The 24,276-nt window shown below is 42.4% G+C and overlaps 4 protein-coding genes and 1 long non-coding RNA gene across 9 annotated transcripts; 3 read left to right on the forward strand and 2 right to left on the reverse strand.

Moving 5' to 3' along the window:
- The first annotated feature begins 260 nt into the window (after window positions 1-260).
- Window positions 261-9,000, forward strand: LOC116848664 (rapamycin-insensitive companion of mTOR). 4 transcript variants are annotated; one of them, XM_032824981.1, is made up of 11 exons: window positions 265-688; window positions 795-1,125; window positions 1,577-1,733; window positions 1,822-5,133; window positions 5,250-5,379; window positions 5,579-5,946; window positions 6,990-7,092; window positions 7,228-7,335; window positions 7,626-8,070; window positions 8,145-8,320; window positions 8,674-9,000. In XM_032824981.1, exons 2-11 carry the CDS (start codon window positions 984-986, stop codon window positions 8,893-8,895), a joined length of 5,163 nt encoding a protein of 1,720 aa, XP_032680872.1. In that variant the 5' UTR covers window positions 265-688; window positions 795-983; the 3' UTR covers window positions 8,896-9,000. The 4 variants fall into 4 exon arrangements, with proteins under 4 accessions (XP_032680876.1, XP_032680874.1, XP_032680872.1 ...); XM_032824982.1 differs by having other exon boundaries at window positions 266-688; window positions 795-842; XM_032824985.1 differs by lacking the exon at window positions 8,145-8,320 and having other exon boundaries at window positions 261-688; window positions 8,674-8,822.
- LOC116848678 (ER membrane protein complex subunit 4) lies at window positions 8,783-10,422 on the forward strand. Its single transcript, XM_032825006.1, has 3 exons — window positions 8,783-9,000; window positions 9,283-9,551; window positions 10,059-10,422. The coding sequence occupies exons 1-3, from the start codon at window positions 8,933-8,935 to the stop codon at window positions 10,253-10,255; spliced, it is 534 nt and encodes a 177-aa protein (XP_032680897.1). The 5' UTR covers window positions 8,783-8,932; the 3' UTR covers window positions 10,256-10,422.
- On the reverse strand, window positions 10,409-11,291 carry LOC116848679. Its single transcript, XR_004378995.1, has 3 exons — window positions 11,118-11,291; window positions 10,994-11,047; window positions 10,409-10,717 (listed from the first exon to the last, which is right to left on the reverse strand). It is a non-coding gene; the product is annotated as an uncharacterized LOC116848679 (long non-coding RNA).
- A 1,643-nt stretch (window positions 11,292-12,934) lies between these two features.
- LOC116848675 (repressor of RNA polymerase III transcription MAF1 homolog) lies at window positions 12,935-16,888 on the reverse strand. Its single transcript, XM_032825001.1, has 5 exons — window positions 15,694-16,888; window positions 15,153-15,302; window positions 14,357-14,638; window positions 13,794-13,913; window positions 12,935-13,576 (listed from the first exon to the last, which is right to left on the reverse strand). Exons 1-5 carry the CDS (start codon window positions 15,774-15,776, stop codon window positions 13,504-13,506), a joined length of 708 nt encoding a protein of 235 aa, XP_032680892.1. The 5' UTR covers window positions 15,777-16,888; the 3' UTR covers window positions 12,935-13,503.
- A 200-nt stretch (window positions 16,889-17,088) lies between these two features.
- On the forward strand, window positions 17,089-24,126 carry LOC116848666 (GATOR complex protein WDR59). 2 transcript variants are annotated; one of them, XM_032824987.1, is made up of 21 exons: window positions 17,089-17,305; window positions 17,378-17,696; window positions 17,809-17,858; window positions 17,978-18,113; window positions 18,268-18,481; window positions 18,577-18,710; window positions 18,813-18,962; window positions 19,090-19,249; window positions 19,339-19,418; window positions 19,509-19,575; window positions 19,672-19,880; window positions 19,970-20,233; window positions 20,304-20,451; window positions 20,766-20,965; window positions 21,132-21,271; window positions 21,350-21,559; window positions 21,705-21,831; window positions 22,369-22,398; window positions 23,248-23,408; window positions 23,521-23,774; window positions 23,892-24,126. In XM_032824987.1, exons 2-21 carry the CDS (start codon window positions 17,640-17,642, stop codon window positions 24,029-24,031), a joined length of 2,931 nt encoding a protein of 976 aa, XP_032680878.1. In that variant the 5' UTR covers window positions 17,089-17,305; window positions 17,378-17,639; the 3' UTR covers window positions 24,032-24,126. The 2 variants fall into 2 exon arrangements, with proteins under 2 accessions (XP_032680878.1, XP_032680879.1); XM_032824988.1 differs by lacking the exon at window positions 22,369-22,398 and having other exon boundaries at window positions 17,089-17,696.
- The last annotated feature ends 150 nt before the right edge of the window (window positions 24,127-24,276 follow it).

Raw genomic sequence — 24,276 nt, forward strand, 5'->3', positions numbered from 1 at the left:
AGCGATTAATGTCATAAATCTCTACTAGCCAATTATAAAGCTTATAAGTATGTTCGACCAATAAACATGGGCTGAATAACCCAGAGTGAGTTAACCCAGAGACAGTCGAATATGCTGTTATTGTACCAGTGCAGCAGTACAGACGAAAGAACAGACCTACAGTCCGTGTTACACTGCGGAACTGGTGTAGCATGGACATGAACCAAATGACGATTTGACCGATGGCGCAACGGTGAAGTAGTTTCGGTTGGAAAATGGCGCGGATGACGTGCGGGAGAGATCGTCCGTAGCGGTATTACCATCACGAAAAACGCCGGCGTGGTCGCGCTCTCACGGATTTCTCTCCGGACGCGCGCATGCATTCGTGATGTTTCGTGCTCGTTTGCTCGGTCGCTCGGTACTCCCGCTCGTGGCCGAAAATGACACATCACGACGCGCGGGCGACGCGCGATAACCACACACGCACCGAGAGAGGAGCGTCGTCGGGCAGGAGCAACCTCGCGACCTCGCGCAGTGCGGTGTGCCCGAGAGGAAGTGATTGAGGAGAGGATCGCGGATTCTCCGGATACCGACCGACCAAACTCTCATCACGGCACGGCACGGCGCGACGCGACGTGCCGGCGGACAATGGCAATCTCGAGTTGGGTGATGTGGGGTAGAAGTCTGCGAACCGGCCGATCTCACCGAAGTGCGTGGTGACGATACTTTGTTATTGTAGAAATTCGCACGCGAGTGCGCAACATTAGCGGTTTCGCGCGCTTCACGCACCTCTCCTCGCCTCTTTCTGATTGCAGGCCGCCAAGACGCCGAGGACAACTGCGTGCAACTCGACTTGTCTAGAGGTTAGTAACCTAACCTATCAGTCAGCACGAAGAGAGAGAGAGAGAGAGATCGCTGCCCCTCTTCCGGTCGGTGCCGCTGTGTGTCGATGACATTTGTAGCCTCGCGTATTCTTCTACGTTTATTTAATCCTCTCACCACGTATGCTATCGCACAAGAATCGTTGTGACACGCCTTCCTTACAACCAATCTACTGTATGAATGCTTTAACAGATGGAAAATCCAAATATATTTCAATGTACATCAAACGATATACAGATCTGTTGCTGTTTGAGAATTTGGAAGGTATTCTTGAGTAAAAGGTAATCAGAAGAAGAAAGAGGAAACGTCCAAACATTTAAAGCTACATAAAGTTGGACTCAAACAGTTCAGTTCTTTTTCTTCTGATTATCTTATGCATATTATGTTATAAGACAAAAATATATTGTCTGAGTATCTTTTTTCTGCCTAGGAATGCATGGAACAAATATCTCTATTTTTTTATTACAAATTCTGGCCATTTTATATATAACACAAAATATCACATTGTCTAGATATCTTATTTTTGCCTGAGAATACATGGGACAGTTATTATCTCTGATTTAATTTCTCCTATTACAAATTCTTCTGATCATCCTGTGTATAAGATCAAATATCACATTATCTGAATATCTTGTTTCTGTCTGAGGATATGGGGACAATTTTCCCTTTCTTTCATTGCAAATTGGCAAACAGGAAAAATTGCTTTATTTTGTAGGATTAAAGGAGAACGTCAAGGAGGTCTTGACTAATCTCTGCCAGCGTCACAATGTTCCAAGTGTAAAGAAATTAGCTTACCTTAATGCTATTGTTAAGTTAATCAGTGAAACCGATTCCCAAGATTATGGATACTCGGCAGAAGATCTGTTTTGTTGGTAAGAATCGTCAGTGATTCATTATGTAAGCGCACATCGCATGAGACGCTTTATTATTAATCACCAAATGACCATTTCTCTTTTCCAGCTTACGCGTGGCACTGGTGAACGAGGTGACGCAGGTGCGCGCTGCAGCGTTGCGAGCTGTACGCTACATGCTCAAGAAGGAGCAGGACGTCATCGCGATCAACAGACTGCAGTACCCGTATTTCTTGGCGCGCAGTATGGACGTCAATCTGCGCAATGAAATGGAGAGAATGCAGGCTCTTCGACTCGTCAGACGGATCCTAGTGTTGGCCCCTAAGCATTTCAGCCCCACTCTAGCAAGATCCCTCATTAGTTTGACCAACAGCGGCATAGAGGAACGAGACCGGGCGTTTCGTGCGTTCTTAGCGACCCTCTGCGAACTGGGTGTCCTTAACTCGAATCTGCTGATTAGTTGCGGCGGCGTGGGCGCACTGGCGAGGGCCGCGATGACTGGACAGAGCGCCGTCGTGGTCGAGTCCATCGTGGGAGTATTACTGAGACTCTTGAACAATCCTGACACGCGCAGCAGCGTCTCCCTGCTGTGCTTCGCCGCGTCTTACTGCGAGCTGCACTCCTCCAGCATCGAGAGAACCAAGGAGGAGCGCGAACAGAGATTCGCCGCCAGCAAGCTGGCTCTGCTGAGCATTCTGCGCTCGTACCCAGGCGTTATCCACTTCTGTCAGCCCGACAACAATTCCGGCCTCAAAGCCATTGCCGATATCCTGTACGTGGAGCAGTTGGAGGTACGCGGAGCGGTGTTGGAGTTACTGTACGAACTATTGGACCTGCCATTGCCCACGTGGACCGATGAGCCGGACGTCGCTTTGGCTGCAGTGGACCCCAGCCGATCGAGAGACTCGTGGAAGCTCTCCGAGGGCTTTGTCGCCGCCGAAGGTAAATTCATTTTACCATCCTTGTCGTCACACTGTCCCAACATCACGGAGATCCATCTGGCGCTGTTAGTTTACGTTCTGCTGGAATGTGGCCTTCACCGCGCCTTGGCGGAGACCATCGTCTCCAGCGACACTTTCATTTCGGTGCGTGCGGCGGTACTGTTGGGCGCATTGCTGCATCTCGCGCATTCACTCCTGCCGTCCGAAGTCTGCGACCTGACGCCGCCGTTGCCGAACCTGCTGGAGCACGCGAGCGCCGGTAGACATCAGGCACTCGCGGCGGTGACGATCCTCGAGCGAATGCACACCATGATGCGACGCAGACCGACCCCAGCGAGTCTCTTCCTCGACCGGATTCTCCAAGGCGGCACCTGGCTGCGACCAACTCTACCTAGACGCCAGCGACCTTCCGGGCGACATTGGCTGCGAATCGGCCGGGAATCGCCGATCACTCCGTTGCTGAAGGACGCGCAGGTGCTCATTTCGAAGGATGCGCTCGCGTGGAATTGGCCGATGATCCGCGCGATCTTGCGCTCGCGCGAAGATGCGACGCGCATCCTGCACGACTCCGACCATCGGCTGTTTATGAAGCGACTCGTGCGCTATTTCAAGCCCTCGTGGAATGGATACAGCAGAATCGAACTTGGCACGAGCGCGACGTTCGCGCGCGAGGCCACCCTGGCCGGCTGCGATCTGCTCAACTGCCTGTTGGAGCTGCACGAGCCGGAAGGCGCACGACTGTTGAACGAGCTGATCGGCGACGTGGCCGAACAGATCACTAAGATACGCGCCGCCGAATCCGCGCACGACTGTCTCTTCTCGCCGCGGCACATGTCCACTACCTGTTGCCAGAAGTACTTCCTGTTTCTCGGCCAGCTTAGCCATTCGGCCAAGGGCACGGTGGTGCTCAAGAGTTTCAGCCTCCTGGAGAAATTACAGGACCTCGCGTTAGTCACTAATCACGACTGTTACGTCAAGTTGATTATCTCCAGTCTGGACTACTCCCGAGACGGTCCCAACAGGAAGGTGCTCAGCAAAGTCATCTCCGAGGCGACGCTGTCGAGCACACGCTTGTACGCCACGCAGTTCCTTCGACTGATACTACGCGCGCGCATGACAGACGCTGTGCGTTGGGCGATGTCGTTGCTCGCGGAGCGATTATCCGACGCGTCGATGGCCGTGGCGTTGACGGCACTGGACGCGCTGCACGAAGCCTGCGAGGAAACGGAATACTTGGAGGCGATGTTACAGCAGGGTGGACAATCGCGCGACTGGGACAAGTGGCTGCAGCATCTGGGCGACAAGGGTTACCTGCTGAAGATTCGGCTGTACTCGCTGCAACAAGGCTTCACCAGTCTTTCCGCGCCGGCGGAGGAATTGGAACGGTGGATCGGACCTGGCAGTTTCGCCGAACGGTACGTGGGCCTGGTGGAGAGTGAAATACACGACGCTCTGACGCGTCGCCAACGCGACGAGACTGGCAGCTACCAAAGGAGGACCAGCAGCTCGCCGATAGTGCCGCGCGACACCTTCGCGCCGCCACATCTGATCGGCCAATTGGCGCAGCATGATCTGGGCATGCAGCTGTTGCTACGCCGCAACGTGATACAGCGTTTCGCTCGGGTGCTCCAGCGATTCAAGCTGGAATTTGGTGGCGGCCGCGACTCTGAGTCCAATAATTCGAGGACCACCAGGACAAGCCGTCTGGCCACCTCCGCCGCCGCTGTCTCCATCACCACTGCCATGACCGCTACTACCGTTACCACCGCCACTGCCACCGTTATCACTGCTGCAGCAACCACCAGCACGGTCGCCGACGAAAGCATTCTCACGCCGGCAGACGCGTTCAGTGGCGCGGACGATGCTGTAGAATGCAGCAGCAGCCGTCTGGAGACCATCCCTGATTCGGAGATGATCGAACCGCGCACTGATGGTTCGCTCATCGAATCTCGTCGCAAGACTAGCATGGACGATTCCCGACATACCACCCCGGAGCGAAGCTGGAGGATAGAGACGATCGAAGCGTCGAGGGACGAGCACTCCGTCGGCCCTAACGGCGGCGTTCTTAAAGTCAAGTCTGCTCTATGGGCGTTAGGCCACGCCGGCACGTCAGTCGCCGGTGTCGAGCACTTGGTGCATTTAGGCATCGTCGAGATGATCACCTCCATGGCGGAGACTTGTCCGTATTACTCGGTGCGCGCCACCGCGATGTACGCTCTCAGCTTGATCGGCACCACTCGCGCTGGTGCTGACGCGTTGGCCACCTTCGACTGGCCGTGCGTGAGGCATCGACGGGGTGATAACTGGCCGGTTGTGCCGCCCACCACTAGGTATCCGGTGCCGAGCCCGGTGCCCGTACAGCGGCATCATCGTAGTCTCAGTGACGGCAAGCCGGAGTTGCCGGAACCGATCGCACGCCGCACCAGAAATCGATCCGAGAGTGCGGCGACGGACCTTGAGGCGCGGCGATACGTTCTTCCGTGAGTTGCCTTTAAACTCGTGTATCTTCATATGCTTTTATATGTCTTTAGACTCATGTGTCCTTTTCTCTCTGTTTTCCTTGCATGTGCATTTAATTTTCATATTTTCTTCGCAGAGAAAGAGGTGAGACTCCCAGTCCCGTCTCGAGTATACAAAGATTAAGCCAACAAGACGCTGAAGGTTACGCGCGACTACGTAGTTTACAACGTCATCGTAGGCCGAGTTACTCCCAAAGTAGTTTAGAAGTACGTGAGACAAATTATTTCTCAGGAAAATTTCCTCGAATTGTTCCTAAGACCGTTTTTACAGTTCGTTCTTGAGATTGAACTATAAATCAAGTCCAAGGAAGAGTTCGGTGCAGCATGTCAGTGTAACTTAGCGCCATTCTCAAGCGACTCGGCAATAACGAGAAACATAGACGCTCAAAAGTGGTTTGCTTTGCAGATGTATAGTTTGGACGGCCGGCTGTCATTGCAAAGCCTGTCGGAACTTGACTCCCGCAGCTGGATCGCGGAGAACACGATTCTCACCCCGACCCCACCTCCGTCAGAAGACGACAGCGAGAATCTGTTTTACATGGGTATTTGCCTGCCCAGAAGGCTTATCACAATCTTCCCTGAGCCCCCTCAACCGACGCAGCCGAACATCTTCGAGGACATTGTCCGGACCGAGCTGGAGACAACGGAGATCGACGAGGAGTCCAGTTCGGAATACGACGTGGACACCGAGCATTGTCGCACGTGTCTTGTTTGTTACCACAGCAGGAGCAGCGCCAGGGACGTCGCCACGGAGCAGGACGTGAAGCTGCGAAGGTGACAAGAATATTTCTTCGCAGACTTACTCTCTTGTATTTAGGTTGTGCTTAAAATTTAGGATGTAATAATAAATATATATATATATATATATATATATATATATATATATATATATATGTGTATATATATATATATATATAGGGTGTTCCATTTTAAATTACGCACCTGAATATCTCGTCAGGGAAGCCACCAATTCGAAAATAACCCTTACAAAAGTTGTTGGGTTCGAAGGAGGACATCGGATGGTGATTTTCAATTTCACCTTGACTTTCAAGGTCATTTGAAGGTCAAATCGAATTTTTAAATAGAAAGACTGGTAGACTAGATCGATGTATGTATTATGTCGATGGCTGAACGCAGGCTCTGGTGTGAACAATTTTATTTTATACGAATGACTACTAATTCAAATATCTTAAAAAACAAACCACGATCAATTTTGGTTTTTAGGTCATGCTAGACTTGTAAGCGATTCGACCTTGAAATGATCTTTAAAGATCATTTCGACTCTTAACATAACTTTAAAGTTTCTATTTAAAAAATTTGATTTGACCTTCAAAATGACCTTGAAGGTCAAGGTTAAGGTGAAATTGAAGGTCACCATCCGATGTCCCCCTCCGAATCCAACAACTTTTGTAAGGGTTATTTGGATTGGTGGCTCCCCGACAAGATATGTATTCAGGTGCGTAATTTCAAATACTTTGTCCTTGAAATAACCTCTGAAGGTCATTCCAAAGAAGAGCCTCAAGTACCCATCTAAACGTAAAATTTTGCGTTCTTTCCGAATCCGGGGTCAAAAATAGGGGTTTCTATTTAAAAATTCGATTTGACCTTCAAATGACATTGAACGTCAAGGTCAAGGTGAAATTGAAGATCACCATCCGATGTCCCCCTCCGAACCCAACAACTTTTGTACGGGTTATTTTCGGATTGGTGGCTGACGAGATATTCAAGTGCGTAATTTAAAATGGGACACCCTGTATATATCAGTCAGGATGTGTATCAGGAAAGCGGATTTTCACTCTAAATTGTTTTATATTCAGGGAGATACTTAGGCATACTCAACGTCTTGCAAACCCCGTGTGGTATCGTCATAGTCGTCAAGCGTTACTTAGACTGAGGCAACGTTACCCTGAAAAGTTTCAGGTATTGTTGCATCTTTTGTCCTTGTCCATTTGTTAGGAAATATCGACGTGTTCGAAAAAAAATACTTTCTTCTTGTTAATATATCGGAAAAGTGGAAATTAACATATGTTTTTGACTTTGTATCTTTTTCGACAGGATACCTGCTTATTTTCGGATGTAGCTGCACGTCTGGGCAGCGGTACATATAGAATGCCAGCCCGGCGATTTTTGCAAGAATTATTTCTAGATTCTCCATTTGAGGCTGTGAGTTTTATTCTTATTATTCACTTATCCGATTATCTCTTTAATCTATTTCAATTTATATATATTTTTTTAAACAATTTCTCTTAGTTTTGCAAGCTTTTATTCAAAAGATCATATGTATTTAGAGAGAGAGAGAGAGAGAGAGAGAGATTACGTTAACTTTTTTATATTTATTATATTATTTGTACTCATTTGATTATTATGATATTATTATATTCAGGAAGTTATTATATAATATAAAGTAAAATTAGGATATTGTTACTTGAAATATTCATATCTGCATCTTGTAGCTTTACGCGGAACCAGTCAGCATTCTGAAGATACCGATCGGTACCGAGGAGAATCCACCGCAGTCACCCGTTCCTATTGCATCCGAGGCTAGCCCGCGTCAGTTCGTTGGTCTCGCAGAGGGTAAGATCAACGGGAGGCTCACTCTGACTGAGATACAAACTGTGCAATTGGCGTCGGTAGCCGAGGAGGGCTCCTCGGCCAGCGTCGAGTCGTGCAACGCGTCAGGGTCGCATCGATGCAAGAAGTCGCAGGAGATGATGGTGCAACCGGCAGCAGTGGCCGCAGCTGCGGCGGCGGCGGCTGCAGCTGCGGCGGCTGCGGCAGCAGCCGCGGCGGCCGCGACGTCCGACCGGCGCAGCGACGAGAAGATCATAGCCGAGATCCTGAAGCCGGAGGAACGGATACGTTTGTCCAAGAGTTCCGATAGATCGTTAAAAGTATCAGGTACAAACACTGCCATTAGCCTTGATTCGTAGTTTTCGACTGTTAATCGCTACTGTACATATTTTGTATTAAAGAGGACGACGACATAAGAATAAAATACACTGCCGAAATCACAGACATACAAGCAGAATATGAGGACGGGAAATCAGATTCACCCTGTGCGTGCGTGCGTGTGTGTGTATTCTTATGTATATTTCGACTGTTAATTGAAGCGAGAAACGAAAAGGAAAAATGCGGCTCTCTGCTACCGGTATTTGATATTTATGGATTGTCAAATTGCTTTTCTAATCTTGTAATCGCAGAGACGTTGAGTGCTTGTATAAAAATTAAGACCTGCTTTAAGTAACAAATATTTTTATATTTTATATCAGAATTACGATTATATTGAGAAGTTGCAGTATTATTATTAAAATTACAGTATTACAATTATTTAAATTACAGTATTACAATCATTAATTAATGCTGGTTCAAAAGGAACAATTTTTATGTACAATAGCTAATTGAAGGAGATTATAGTTATAATTTGAGTTCTTTATTTATATAAAAGGAGAAAATATAATTTATTAAATATCAATTATTTTGTCTTCATACGTTTAATTATAGCCCGAACGACTTGACCGACGATACCAAGGAGTTGTACATTTTCAATATGTTTTACATCCACTCCTTCAGAGGGCGTATCGAAAAAGATCGTCGCAAGAAGCACACAGGATCGTTGTCAGGTTAATCTCTGTTCCTGATTTGACATATTCTGCTCTAGTAATCACCAAACATTACCGATCGTACGCATTGTCTAGCGTCATTTATCATTATTATTTATTGTAAGAGGTACGAATACGGGTTATCAGCACGAATTACTTCAATGACGATGACAGTGAACTCCAAGCAGAGTTCCAAGCGTTCGAAATGGGCCTTGGACTTTGCCCACAAGTACGTAACCTTTCAATACAAATTTGACAAATGAGATGGAAGGACACGTCGAGGCAAAACTTTTTATGCACTGACTTTACATCCACTGTTCGTTTTTGTATATTATATTGTTCCACTCAACGCCTCTTTAACTGCTTCTTTTGCATCTTATGATTTCTGCAAACCTCTCTCTTTTTCTTATTTCTCTCTTCCTCTCTCATGTATTTAATTAATAGTTAATAATAATCAAGTATCCCTTTTTTTTGTCAACGCCATTAAGTTTATTTTCACAATTTTTTGCAGAACTAAACAAGACAAAAATACAGAGATACCATCTCCACCAGGATATACCACAGGTTCTCTTTTTCACAATGTCGAATACATGAGAGAGACTGATCCCAATCATCTAATAATGAAGAAGTCCTGGGACCTGGCATTGGGTCCACTTAAACAAGTGCCCATGAACCTGTTTATCATGTATATGGCTGGAAATTCCATCTCAATCTTTCCCATCATGATGGTCTGCATGCTTATCATCAGGCCAGTCAAGGGATTATTCACGCTACAGCAGAGTGAGTACTTGAAACTACACTTGGTTTTCATATATAAATTATAAGCTATATAGAATATTGTAAATTGTATTAAAATATATAGAAACATATATGAACAGTTAACTTATGAAATAATTTTAATATTTGTTTGGGCAGTATTTTTTAAATAAAATGTACAAAAAAAAAATAAATTGCATAAAACTTTCATCTCATTATGTGATAAATTGGTAAATTAAACTTTGAAGGTAAGAATATTATCAGAGAATTCTTTGGACTTTCTAATTTATCTAGGAAACAATATTCATAAATTTATATCAGGATTTTAAAAGTTAAATAAAAATATAAACTTTTCCTTAATTGTTGATCAAACCATACGTTTTTTAAACAACATCCATAAATTGCTCATCATCTGTATAGATAAAATATCATACATAGTGGAGTATCGTAACATACGCATCAATTCTGTTTGAAACTGTTGAGTGTGAACAACTTGTAGTTACTCATAATTGTGCGTCTTTTATTCCACAGCGTTTAAAGTGATCGAGGGCACGCACGCGTTCGGCCAGAAATTCGTATACTTCTTAGGGCAGTTAGTCAACATCGCGTTGGCGCTGTACAAGTGTCAGTCGATGGGTCTGCTACCAACACACGCGTCCGACTGGCTGGCGTTCGTGGAGCCGCAGGTACGAGTGGAGTATTCCGGCGGTGGTTTTATGTATATTTGATGCGTGTAATCGTTCGACAGATTTGTCGAAAAAACATAACAAGTGCACATATACATTCGACAAAAGTACAGTCGTGAGTTATTTAGCTAGGTCATAAACTGTGCGTGATCAAGGACATACGTACCACTTAAATATCGTTTATTAAAATAAAGATATGGAAAAATTAACGTATCTATTTTTGTACATGACATATGATTATATATATACATTATCTTGTACAAGGATGCATTCTCACATACAGACACATATATCTGCACAGGTAGATCTAACAGTACTTCTTGGAGCTAAGTATCATACACACTGTATCGACAATAGGACATTCGTTCCCTTTCTGTTTTCTCTTCGTGCTCTTCAGCACTGGAAGCAGTTGCGCAGGACAAAAGATCATGGCTTCTTTTTGTGTTCTTCTAGAAACTCAAGTATTCGATGATACAGTTTGGATGGTTCATCCACACGTGGCACCTACAAAGGAAATATATTAGTTCTATAGGAAATGATACAGAAAATTGCACATAATGTTGCATAATTTATAATTTTATAAATTTTATAAATGGTAAATTTTATAAGTGGTGGAAAAACCATGCAAGCTTTGTGAGTAATTTAAGTATTATGGCTATTTATAAAAAGAACATGTAGCCAACGTTATTATACACATCTAAAATTAATACATTCATTAAAAGATTTATCTAAATATAGATAATAAATTAGAGATGCAATCTTATCGCTTGTACGGCATACCTCGTAATTTTGTGCTAAATATATTCCAGCATACACTCCAATACCTAGACTGATCTGTAACATTATAATTTTAATATGATGCAAAATTATGTGCAAATTGCAGTATATATCTACAATTATTTACCAGGAATTTGAACATGTTGAATCTCTAGAAAGGGTCTATTTAACCTAAGAACGTCGACTGCGAGAGGGCATTCGTTCAATCCTGCTCCTGTCACAACTTCTGTTTAATCTTAGGTTAGTAGTTCTTTTTAACTGAGATTGCATGGAACAAAGATGAAATACGTGAGAACTGGAGTTACTCTAATAGCGTGTCCGACTGGCCCTGGGTTAATCGCTCCGAGAGCGATTAATGACGTCTAAGTCTCTACTAGCCAATCATAAAGCTCATAAGTACTTGTTCGACCAATAAACAGACTGAATAACCCAGAGTGTGTTAACCCAGAGCCAGTCGAACATGCTATAAGCAAAGTTTGACCACGAAGAAGCAAGTTTTGATTGGTCCATGAGGAAGCGACTTTTGATTGGTTCATGTTTTATCAAATTCCACACAGTATCCAATCACAGTACTCCTATTGCAACAGATTAGGTTAGGTTAAGGAGAAATAGACAGAGAAAGATTGAAAATATTATCCTTTTCTCTCGCAGGATTGTGACAAAACCGCGGTCGTGACCAAACTCTGTGCTTAGAGTGGAGTTCCATGTCACGTATTTTCGCGTAACGCGTAAGCGCGTAACCAATCACATCTTTCTATTCTTTTAGAAGTTCCAACAGAAATACTAAACGTCGCAATTTATTGGTTACGCATTTACGCGTACGCGAAAATACATGCCATGGGACTTCATGCCTTATGCAAGATTCACATTGCGTCCAATATCCGATATCCAATAAGAGAATAGTTTTCTAATAAAGAATTCAATTCTCCATTGGAAAGCTGTTCTCCTATTGGATATCGGACGTCGGACATCGGACGCGGTGTGAATCCTCCATTAGAGTAATTCTAGTGAGAACGATGCAACGATGATGTTGGCTGCGTTCCGAAATTCACTGCCAGTGCTGAAATTTTATAATATACGTGACATAAACTATAGATTTTTCAGTATTGGCAGTGAATTTTGGAACGCAGCCATCTTCAGATAATACGCAGCCAATGGAACATCTCGATTCATTGAGGAAGAGCACTCATGTACTACATGCACTACATCTGCAGAGTGAGGGTGCAAACCCATGCAGCGGAATAGCGGAGCGCGAACGAGAGTGGAACCAATCACGAGCGTTCCACAGTTTTCGCTCGTGATTCCTTCCGTTCATGATGGATTGCGCGCTCCGCTATTCCGCTGCATGGTTTACACCCTGAAACCGAAAATAGACATATATATATACAGGGTGTCCCGGATCACCTTCGCAATCTCTCGTGAGGAAGTAGAGCGGATTGAAATGAACACAAAAGTCCTATACCTTCTTGGATTCAACCAAAATTAAGAGCATGCTCCAATTAGATTCAAGAATTTTACAACAGTTGCAAAGTAGCTTTCTCTGCTGAACGCAGCCATTGTAAAGGTGATCCGGGACACCCTGTATATATATGTCTCACAACTGTCAAATTGTTAGATACAAAGTAATAATTTATCAATGCAAAATAAGATTTTTTTAGGAAATATCTTAAAACTATTTTCTAAGAACATATTTATTTATCTGTTAACTCGGAACTGGCATTGCCAAATATTAAATAGTATATTTGCCTGGTATACATTTTTTATATTACTTGTACTCATTTAATTTCAAAATTAATTATAAAGCAGTGCAATAGAGAGCATTGGAGAATAGACTTTAATAGGTTTCCAAGCTAGTTATTGAGAGAATGTAAATTAAATATTAAAATCGGGAATATCAATTATCATAAATTTTGTTTAAAAAAACTGCTTCTACACATACACACATTTAGTAGCATTGAATTTTATTACGTACAATTCGCCTTCAAAATACATTCTTAAACATTAGGTTATGATAACATAATCAATTACTTCACAAAAGGACAGAAAAATCTTTATGGTTTATTCTAAGTAATTTATAAGATTCTCGTAAATGTGGTATACAATGTACTTGTATATATGTATGTGTACATATGCAATTGTAACTGCATATATACAAAAATTCTTTTAACACAAATGAATGTTTATCTTATACGATATTTTGTTACATCTTGTTACAGATATTGAAGATTCGACAGCGCTTAAGTATCTACAGATTTGTATCCTCTCAAAAAACTCTCACAGTAAGTGACTATTAGTAATTTGACACAAAACAAATTCTAAAGTAATATCAGACCAATTTGACTATATGTATATTAGATGAGAAATAACAAGGTCATGTACCAAGATTCAAAGTTACATAACAGCCAAGAATAAACAGATATTTAATTGCGATCGCAGGAGTAGAGGAAATTGGGACATAAATTTGCAAGTATTGCAATGTGCGTGCTTGCGTGTGTTATGTGTATATGTATAGCTTAGTATCGATCCTCATCATCTTCGTCCATGGCGAAATCACTACCAACGCCGGAATCCAGTACATAGAGAGGGCTGGAAAAGAGAGAAGAATAAAGTCAGAAACAGTCTGACAATATCCTTGGTGAAATTACATGAAATTACATCACTTAAAAAATAGCCTCTTCTTTAAGAAATATATCGTACTCTAAAATGGTATAATTTTCATATACCGTTAAGGCTAAAGTACACTACTTGGTATACGCGAAACATATAAACTGTCGTGTTTTCTCCAGAAGAAAGATAAACTCACTTTATCGCCCTGCATGTGAAAAAAACGATACGCTTCAGCTTTTTGTTGTAGAAGAAGTAATTGAAGGACCACAGACAGCCATCCTCTCCGAATGGATCTGATGCGAAATCCGGATTGTAACTATAAAAATTTGGTAAAATATTATTCCATATCCTTAAATTCATATTCATATTCTGAGTAAAATATAGACTATAGTCGGTTAGTTTAGACACATTGAAATTGGGAGTTCACTGAACATTGCGAACTATTACCGACGGGTTTACGCTATGATAATAATTAATGATATAATTAATAATAATTGATAATATAATTACTGCGTAAGCTCGTCGTCAACAGTGACTCTTAATTTTACTTAGATCCTAACTTCATTGTGTCCAACACTACTTATTATGTAAATTCTTTTATTTCTTATAAAAATACTTCTACATAAATGTGACTCACATAAACCTTCTGATTGATTTGTAAACACATTTAGAAGAACTTTCATCAATAAAGTACATTTTAGAGCTAGAGCCTACGTACAAGATCTCATGTTTCTTTCTTGCCACGCAGCGAATGCTCACCTGTAAATATCACACTCGTGCAACGATATCTCGTCGTCCACAGCCGCCCATAAGGCGGAACGAAGCGTGCGATAGTGATCGCCCGCGGTGGCGCTGAGATTGCCATCGACCGCGTTGGTCACCCACTGCAGGCTCGGCTCCTTACTGAACTCGTGGCTTTTGGCATCTGAGAAGTCGTAATCCGGGTGGAAGGCCGAATTTAATGTGGCAATCAAATAAAATAACGTCTTCCTGCTAATGGTGTCGCACAACGGACCATCTTCGTCACCAGAGACGCTGCGACTGTACAGCAAGTGAGAAACGCATATATAGAGATATGAGTGTACTCAACAAATGTCTTATTTACAAGAGCAAACTAGTGAGAAAATCAATTGTACCGATCTCTTGGTAAGCTAACAGTTAACCCTTTACTTAGCAGACTCAAAAAGTTTTAAAGAAAAAACTTTTGAATGCTTAAATTGATGTCTCTTGAATAATGTTTTCAAAATATCATTTGAAAATCACTGAGACTCATTAAAACAGGGCAAAACAGATAACTAAATGTTGCTCCAGACCTAAATAAATGCATCCTGTATCTATCGTTCTTGAACAGTTCATGAGAAATTGATGTTGCCTGAAAGCAAGTAAAAAGTTAAATGTCTTTGTTTTTCTATCAAAATGAAGACAAACACATGTTTGTTAGCTTAACATGATCGTTAGCTTACCATTTGATTAGTGCAACTGGGCCTAAGGAGACAATTAGATGTAATGTTTTGACATTGCACAGAGTATAAAAGACTCAGGTGTCCAACATTACCTCAAGTATCCCTGAGCCGGAGACGTGCCTAAGGACGTCTGTGGTGGTGATAAAGCTTGCAAGTCATGTGGTGTCACTCCTTGCTCAGAATTGAATCGCTTATACATCTGTTTGTCGTTGCCTGCCATCTTGCAAGAATAACTTTCAATCCTACAAACACAAGTGTCAATAAATATAAATATAAATATCAATAAATATATGTGTATCAGCATATACTGGTTAAATCACTTAATATCAGATTCTAAAATGTTGTTTTTATATCAAAAGAAAACACAAAAAAGAATAAATCGTGTGGTTGAAAAGGATGCGAATATTGTGACAAACCAACTTTTCCAATCACACAATTCCTTATAAATTTTCCTCTCATATGAGAAAACAAAAGATATTTTAGAATCTAACATTAAATGAATCATAATGTATATATATCACAATATATCAGTAAGTACAAATACAAGTGTCAATTAAAGTGCAAGAGGATACTTCCTGATAAGCTCTCTGATTTTGATAAAACTCTGATAAGCGCCAATCCCCTCCGACTCACCTCCCAATTATCTTGCTGTCACCGGTCTTGATGGACAAAGCACTGTTGATAGCTTCAAAACGGGTGCTCTCCAGCAGTTTCATCGTGACGATAAGATTCACCGATCGTCCTGATTACGGAAAACTTGATAGCAGCTCTGTGAACCAGCCAACGGTCGTTCGTCGATGTCGTAACCCCTGGACGGTCTTGACCGCCGTTCACGTCGACGACGCTGGCATTTTCAGCGGCCTCGGGGCCTGGTTATTAATCGAGCCGTTCAAGGCAAATCTTGACCTGGTTTCTCAGTCGCACGGCCAAGTTCGTTCAGTAGAAGCGAAACGTTAGATAGCTTCTTCGACTTCGAAGACTTATCAAGTCGTTGGGCATCTCTTTTATGCGTATGAAAATTCCTTTCCTCTTCGAGTGCACGAGGTTGATCGTCGACGTTGTAGTCTTCCCGGCGTCGCTGTGCTTGCACATCACAGATCGCTAGTTAAGGATTTGGGGGAGAGCGAGTCCAGTCAACGAGTAAGCGATGGAAAACGACGTTCACGCTTGCACTCTCTGCTATGAGGACACGCAAGTGACCAAGTTCGTCGCCGTACAGTCAACCGTGATGGAGCGAGACGAACGGGCTGTACGCTCAAAGTGGTGGGGAGGCAGGGAGGGACAGACAAGGGAGAGAGAAAGAGAGAAAGAGAGAGAGAGAGAGAGACACAATGGACAAAGAGGTAAAGAGAGATAAAGATAGAGAGAGAAAGAACGCGAACAAGAAGAATAGAAACAACGGGGCGCTCGCTTGTCTGCTCGGATTTTCCTACTACTGTCTTCGGCAAAAGCCGCGCGCGTTATACGAAAACAGACGCGAGCTTCGTGTCAGAATGATATCACGACGGTCTCGCGACACTCCACCGATCGACGAGGATCGTACAGACGTCAACTCTTTCTCCTTCGTGGGAGAAAAGTGCTCGCGCGCGGACACAGAAAGATAGGGAGAACTTCAACGCGTAGCGCCCGCTATTGACGATAACAATCCATAATCACGGACATTGTGTTCCACTGCGACGTAGTATCACGGTCACTGTCGAGATCAATTCGCTGCCGCGGCTAGCTAGGCTACACACCACACACCGATCGTCGCTGATCTCGTCTGTAAATCCTACTGTACTCGCGCGCGAATCCGACCAGTTTACCAACTAATTACGACTCGATGTCAGTTGCGTTCACCGCGTACGCGCGCGTATACGTGTATGTGCGCAACGGTATATATACACGATGTACACACGCGATCGTGGACGTATACGTATTCGTATGGTGCGTGTGTGTGTGGGGTACACATGCGTACAAGAGCGTCGCTACATGCAGAAATAGGAACGCGAAGTCACGAGCCCCTATCGTCTTCTCGCTTGCTCGCGCGTCTCGATCTCTCTCCGTCTCGCTCGCTCGGTAAAGGGAGGATGCACGCGCGAGCTCATAGCCAATCGCGTTACGTCAGATGCATGCTCTGTGTGTAAGTGACGCGCTGCAGCACACGCGCATGCGCAGTTGTAAGCGGGATTTTCGTCGTCTGAAAGAAGAGGAAGATCAAGCATATTTTTCTCTCAAATAAACTATTTACGATTTCGTATTTGAGGTAAGGCTGATGTGTGCTCCGATTTCAATGACAGCTTACGCTTATTCTTCTTTTTCTCATATGTGCTCACAGGTTTCCAGAATAGCAAAGAAATCGAACATTGATGAGCGCGCCATCTCTAGGTTCCCGCGCGAGTTAGAGCTAGGTAGTTAGGGACTTGACCTAAAGATGGCGCGCTCATACACATCTGTGCTCTAAACGAAAAATCTCGAAGCACTTCAGTTTATATGTGTGATTTGTCGTGTCGTGTACGTTTGACAGAATCTTAACCTCGTGCTCAGTGCAGAATTGACACAGAATGCTAACAGGAATGGTCGGTGTTCATTGTTGAGAGATGTCCAAACGTTGGAACAGCGACTATGTGGTCACGGCGGAGCATCGTGATTTACAGGTTGGTCGATAGAAAGTTATTTTCTTGTGTTGGAAAAACAAGTCGACTGTATTGTCGAAGCAAAAAAGGAGAATACGAACGTTTATGTTTATCGTTTTATCGTCGTATTTAGGCTAGCACCATGGCTGTGGACGCGACCGGCAATTATGTTTTATTAGCCGGGTAAGTAATTGAATTGACATTGAAATACTTGCAATATTTCCAATTGTCATTAGCAAAGATTAAGTTGGGAAACTGTACTCATGCTATTGAAATTAATTCATTATTGATATTACCTGCAGACGTAGGTACTTTGCAGTCAAATGTTTGGACGAGGATATGAATACATTGAAGAAATTTCAACGGCAAAGCAAGTACGAAGTTGGCTCCGCAGAATGGAATCCATGCGATCTGAATAGCCACTTGTGTGCAATATCTGTAAGAATATTTGTATCTAAAGCTGTGTTGTTAAAAAAATAATACATATAGTATAATATCTTGTACATACTTGTATACATATAGTATACATGTATACTGTTGTACATATGTTTACTGTTATTATATTCTGAAATAACATTCTTTTTTGTTTCAGAGCAATTCACGAGTTGAGATATTAAGTTTCACCGGTGCAGGAGGATATGAATTACAAACTACACAGAGTTTAAAGGCACACACACGTGTCATTAGTGATCTAAATTGGCATCCTAAAGAACCTGACCTTATTGCTTCTTGCAGCATAGACACATTCATACATATCTGGGACATACGAGATCAGAGAAAGCCATGTTTGTCTTTGTCTGCAGTTGGTAAGATGCATATTGATCAGACTTTCATGAATAATGGTTTCCTTTAATTAAAAGTAAATAAAAACTAAAAATTGTCTGCATTATTTTCCTTGCAGCTGGATCATCTCAAGTGCGTTGGAACGCTTTATCTCCACATACCTTGGCTACAGCGCATGACGGTGATGTGAAGATATGGGACCAGCGGAAAGGAAATAGTCCTGTGCAGTATATCACAGCTCATTTAACAAAGGTATGCATCTTTGTTAGATTAAGTGTTCTTTGTTTCCTATATAATATTAAATTCATATAGCTCACTAGTTATTTACATGTTTATTTTTTATTATTCTTTCAGATACATGGTTTAGACTGGTGTCCCTTTCAACACAATCAGTTGGCGACGTCAAGCCAAGACTGTACCGTCAAAATCTTCGACATAGCCAATCCGCGCAGAGCCGAGGGTATCTTGACAACAAATTCCCCTGTGTGGAGAGCGAGATACACGGTAAGGAGAATATATATTTAAGAATCATGTATTTATATGTCATGTGTGTATATCATGTGTAATCATGTGTAATCATGTGTGTATATGTATAAGTGCATTGTATTATTTTAATATGTCCTTTTTGCAGCCTTTTGGGGATGCTCTAGTGACCATAGTAGTGCCACAATTACGACGAGGAGAGAACAGTTTGTTGCTGTGGAACATGTCGAATCTCAGTGCCCCGATATATACGTTTGCGGGGCACACGGATGTCGTGCTTGAATTTCAATGGCGACATCCGAGACTAGGTAGTATCATTGTTGCACCGTTTGGAAAATATCTTTCTTATCTAAAGCGCAAAATATCTCGTTACAATCTTATCCGTTTACGCTCATAGAAAACAACGACTTTGAACTCATCACATGGTCCAAGGATCAATGTCTGAGGATATTTAAGATTGATCCTTTCTTAAAAAAGGTAATAACATATATTTCTTCATCTTCTACGCTTTTCGAGCATTAGAGGCAATTATTATCAATTAACAGAGATGTTCCTCTCCGTTTCCAGTTGTGCGGGAATGGAATTGACGACAACATATCGGTTTACTCTCAGTATTCCGAAGAGAATAATTTAAGTATGTAATGTGGAATCCTGGACTACGACAAAGAAGAGAACATACCGCGATGAAGCTCTAAAGTGTATGTTCTAACGAGTATTCTTGTTTTTGCAGGGACTCTACAATCCACTCAAGAACTGCAGCTTAACGGTTCGCAGAGCGCGCCCGAGATCAACTACATAACGACGAAGGTGGACGAGCCTGTACCGCACTCGGAAACAATTAACCTTCCGGACAATTCCAAAGAAGTCTCGTCGCCCACTCAGCCAAAGAGTTTGCAGCAAGAGTTCTCTTTGATAAATATGAACATACCAAATATAGAGGTAATATCTTTACGCACAGCGTGCTCTTCATCGGCGAGACTAAAACCTTTTTCACACAAAAACCAATGAACATTCGCACTCTGACTCAGGTGAACGCGATGGACGCGACGGAGAGGAGTTGCACAATTACCGCGTGTACAAAGAACTACAATGTGATATTAAAAGTGAACTTCCCGGTGAACTATCCGTATAGCGCTCAGCCAACTTTCCAATTCTGTCCTGGAACGTCCATCGACAATGCGACCATGACGAAACTGCTGAAGGTCCTCACGCAAACCGCTCAACAGCGCGTCAGGAAAAACCGATCGTGTTTGGAGCCGTGTCTCAGGCAGCTGATCATAACTCTGGAGCAAGTGAGTACGTTACTTCCTCAACATTGACACAAACGCTCGAGTCTAGTTTAAATTCTTGTATTCGTTATAGACATGTAAGAATGACGAGGATGAGAGTCGGCTGGCGTATCACATACAGGACAACGCGAACTTTCTTAGCTCGACCAATATCTGCTCGAATTATCAGGACTCCTATATACCGTTCCCCAGGACGTCCGGCGCCAAGTTTTGTTGCGTAGGTGCGTTATACGTCAGAATTTTTATAGAACAAGATCCACAATGGTCGTAATAATGTTATTCGCTGTTCAGTGGTGTGATAGTTGTGCATGTGTATTCATATACTTATTCGTATACTTGATATTTTTAATCTGTTAATTATTAACTTGTAGTAGATCTGATTTGTTAATTATTAATCTGTAACAATACTAATTTGCTGACTATTAACTTGTAATAATCCTAATTTGCTAATTATTAATTTGTAGCAACTCTTATTTGCTAATTATTAATTTGTAGTAATTCTAATTTGTTAATTATTTCTCTGTCAATTGGACAGGTATACTCGTTTGTTTCGGCCGTCCTTCGTACGCGAAGAGATCGTCCAACATTTTGAAAGCAGGAGGCACTACGCCCAGAGCGTTGTCCGCTTTAGGAGGTGGCATTAGCAATGGCGAACCTTTCATGCACATGTACCGAAACTCTTATGTATCGAGCAACGACAACATGTCCATCAGCTCGTACTATTTCCAAGACCGTGTAAGTGTGAATTGATACACATCGCAAAAGTGATGTGAATCGAAGTCAAAATTATTCTGCATCATTGTTAAGCTGTTTGCGATATCGTAGTCTTTGGGGAAAAGAAGGAACTGATTAATATGTTAATATAATATATCAATTGCATAATATGATTGTATGATATTAGCAAAAAGGTATGCGACGAGGATTGCACGGCGCGAGCAGGATGCACGATAGGTCCGATTACAAAAATTATCACCCAATGGTCACGATATACGACGCCTCGTCCTTATTTTTCGTTAACAAGGAGCTCGCTGAGAAATACATGTGAGTATGCACGATTGCGTGCGACTGTATACAAACTTAAGAAGAATCTAAAAGAAAGAATATTTTCTTTCCTTTTAGAATCAATATCACGGATATCCCGGCTATGTGTCAGTATAACGCGAATGTGGCTGCCTCGTTGGAACGATCCGACTTGGTTCAAGCTTGGTATCTCGCCGCCCTAGTCATTTCGCAGCCGATCTCAAACATCGGACAGAACTCGTGCCAAGTTCCCAATATCGACGCTCCGTGGCCTCTGCATCCGTTCGGCCAGAACGTCATTCATTCATTGTGAGTCATAATAAGCTTGTTAAAATTATTCTCAATTATTTTAAATATAAAAATTCTGACCTATATGCTCTTTTTCATACAGATTGCTTTGTCTAATTTCGATTGATTATTATATTAATTATATTAATAATAATTTTTTGTTTAGAATACAACATTACGCCAATCAATCGGACATTCAAATGGCAGGCATGTTGAGCTGCGCGTTTAGCTACAGATCCGAGAACACAGACGCCGCGCAAACCCGGCTGATCAGCAAATCCGTAAACGTTAGTGTAAGTATGTAAGAAAAAGCTCTAAGAGAGCGGATCTAGTTAAATAATTTCTCTTAACATAGCTGAGAGTGCGTTAGCACTACTCTTCGCTAAAACCGACAGGAAGACCATGAAGTTTTCTATCTTACGAATTTCATAGTTTAAACGTCTCTGAATCTTCGATCTTTCATGCACAGCGTGTGTCTCTTTCTTCCGATGCACGAGAGAATACGCAATAACGTTTCACATAATGTGTGTGATGTCTAAATAAATACGACGGTATAGTGTATACGCATATTCGATTGTGAACGATAGATCAGTGGAACGTGTCGTACATTATAATCGCTTGAACGAAACTATCAGTCAACTTTCGAGAGGAGAATCTTAAGAACCACACGCAACGACTGGAAATTTTTGCAGAACGTCACACGTTACATACCTCATAATACACAATCCATTATACTGTACCGGCGTATCCTTTAATTATGTCATGTAATTGTACATACACATCACAACTAATATCGACTGACATCTGATACAATATTACGTTTGTTATAGAGGCTTTCCACAGGAAAATGGTGGTTAAAGGTAAGATCTTCGAATTCCGTTGAAACGTGAGAAGTGCACGTGTTTTTGGGTATATTTGTATATTGGTTCTTAGGACTCTCCACATTATCGTTCAATATCTTGCATTCGCCTCTCAGCATCGGACTGGAAGCGTCACTATGCCACTAAAAGTGCGGATTTAATCACGCCTGATTAAAACATTGACACGTATCGCACGTCACACGAAATAGTGACGCAAAAAGCGACGAATTTGAGTCAACATGATGAGAAGATGCACTTTTTTCCGAAAAATTACATTTTCTTGAGTTGTGTCGCTTTTTCATCTGACATGCAGTATATTTTGTATTCGTTAATTGTATCTTGTATCAGTGTGTGTGCGTGTATGTGTGCATTGTGTGTAATGTGCGAGAAAAAATAAAAATAACATGTATATTTTTTATAGTAAGTCCCACACAGTTGATGGTATGATATGTGTGTTGTTTCACGTGAATTGATTGCGCGTATACTTCGTAGCAAATAATTGTCATTTGCGTCAAGTCGTCTGGTTAGATGTACATATGTTCCGGTAACTCGTAACCTCCATTTCAACGAGTTTAATCTGATATTCCTGGCTAAAATTTAAGTCGATTCTTTCCCAGCAAACAATAGGAAAATGCGAATTGATAACGATGCTTCTCACGTCATTTCCATCATCGGAAAATGTAGCACGAGGAAATTATCGTTAAAACTATGCTCACGAGTTGCAGGAAACCTTCTTCAACAGATCAATTTCGTCGCACTAATAAATGCTGCGTTTAATATTAACATATTTAACACGTGAATTGTGACAAGAGTTAGACAAATTTAATTCAATGTGATATTTTCTTACAGCCTGGCGGTTCGCCTTATCACACTATACATCTGGTGAACTCTACTCTGGAAGGTTGGAATTTCCAGAACCTGAAGCAGCATCGCTCCAACTCGTGGTCGGAGTCGCTGGACGATTTGAAAGTTATCCAGGACACGTTTGGAGACTCTGCGAAGAACATCAAGTACGTAACAAAAAGACAGCAAGAACTTCGTTTTGAACTAAATTGTTGTTCTGAAAAAATTACTTGGCTAAACTGTTACTCTTGTATAGAATAAATCAAATATCTTGCGCAGATTGCTCGATGAGAAATACACGGCACTGTACGACGGCTACAAGAAGGCGTACGCCGAGGTGTTACACAGGTGGCGGTTGTTGGACGCCCGAGCGCAAGTGTTGAAGCACCTGAGCGCGCCGCCTTTCGACACGCACAAGGGCGTCGAGTTGCAGTGCCAGTGTCAGATCTGCGACAAGATTAGTCGTGGTCCGCAATGCGCGAACTGCAAGCGGCTGAGCTTCCAATGCGTTATATGTCACATCGCGGTTAGAGGTATGTAGTCTTTTGTGGTTTCGAAACGGTTTGTGTTTTCTCATCAATCCTAACGTAGATATTTCAGTTTTGACTTGACACGAGACTGAATGTCGCTTGATTTTCTTGAAAAACTAGGTCTGAGTAACTTCTGTATGCTCTGCGGCCACGGTGGGCACACTCAGCACTTGGCCGCGTGGTTCAGCAACGAGATGCTATGCCCGACTGGTTGCGGTTGTTATTGTCTGCAGGGGAGTTCGGTATTGTTTAAGATATAAGTAATGTAGGTGAAATAATTGTATATAGTAGTGATGCACACATGTGATCGCGTTGTTACTGTGAGAGAGAAGAATAAATTTCTGATTCTTCTTTATATCGTTGATGACTTTCCGTTTTGAATTGCTTCAAAATAATCGACGAGTAAAACTGATTAATCTTAAGGGCTGGTATTCATAGTCGGTTCTTATATTTAAGATCGTCTTAAATTCATCTTTAGCTGCTATATAGTTTATTTCATTGGTTA

Source organism: Odontomachus brunneus, unplaced genomic scaffold (genome assembly GCF_010583005.1).
Source record: "Odontomachus brunneus isolate Ranch 3 - 2012 unplaced genomic scaffold, Obru_v1 Obru_scaffold_097, whole genome shotgun sequence".
In the NCBI taxonomy this organism is placed as follows: domain Eukaryota; kingdom Metazoa; phylum Arthropoda; class Insecta; order Hymenoptera; family Formicidae; genus Odontomachus; species Odontomachus brunneus.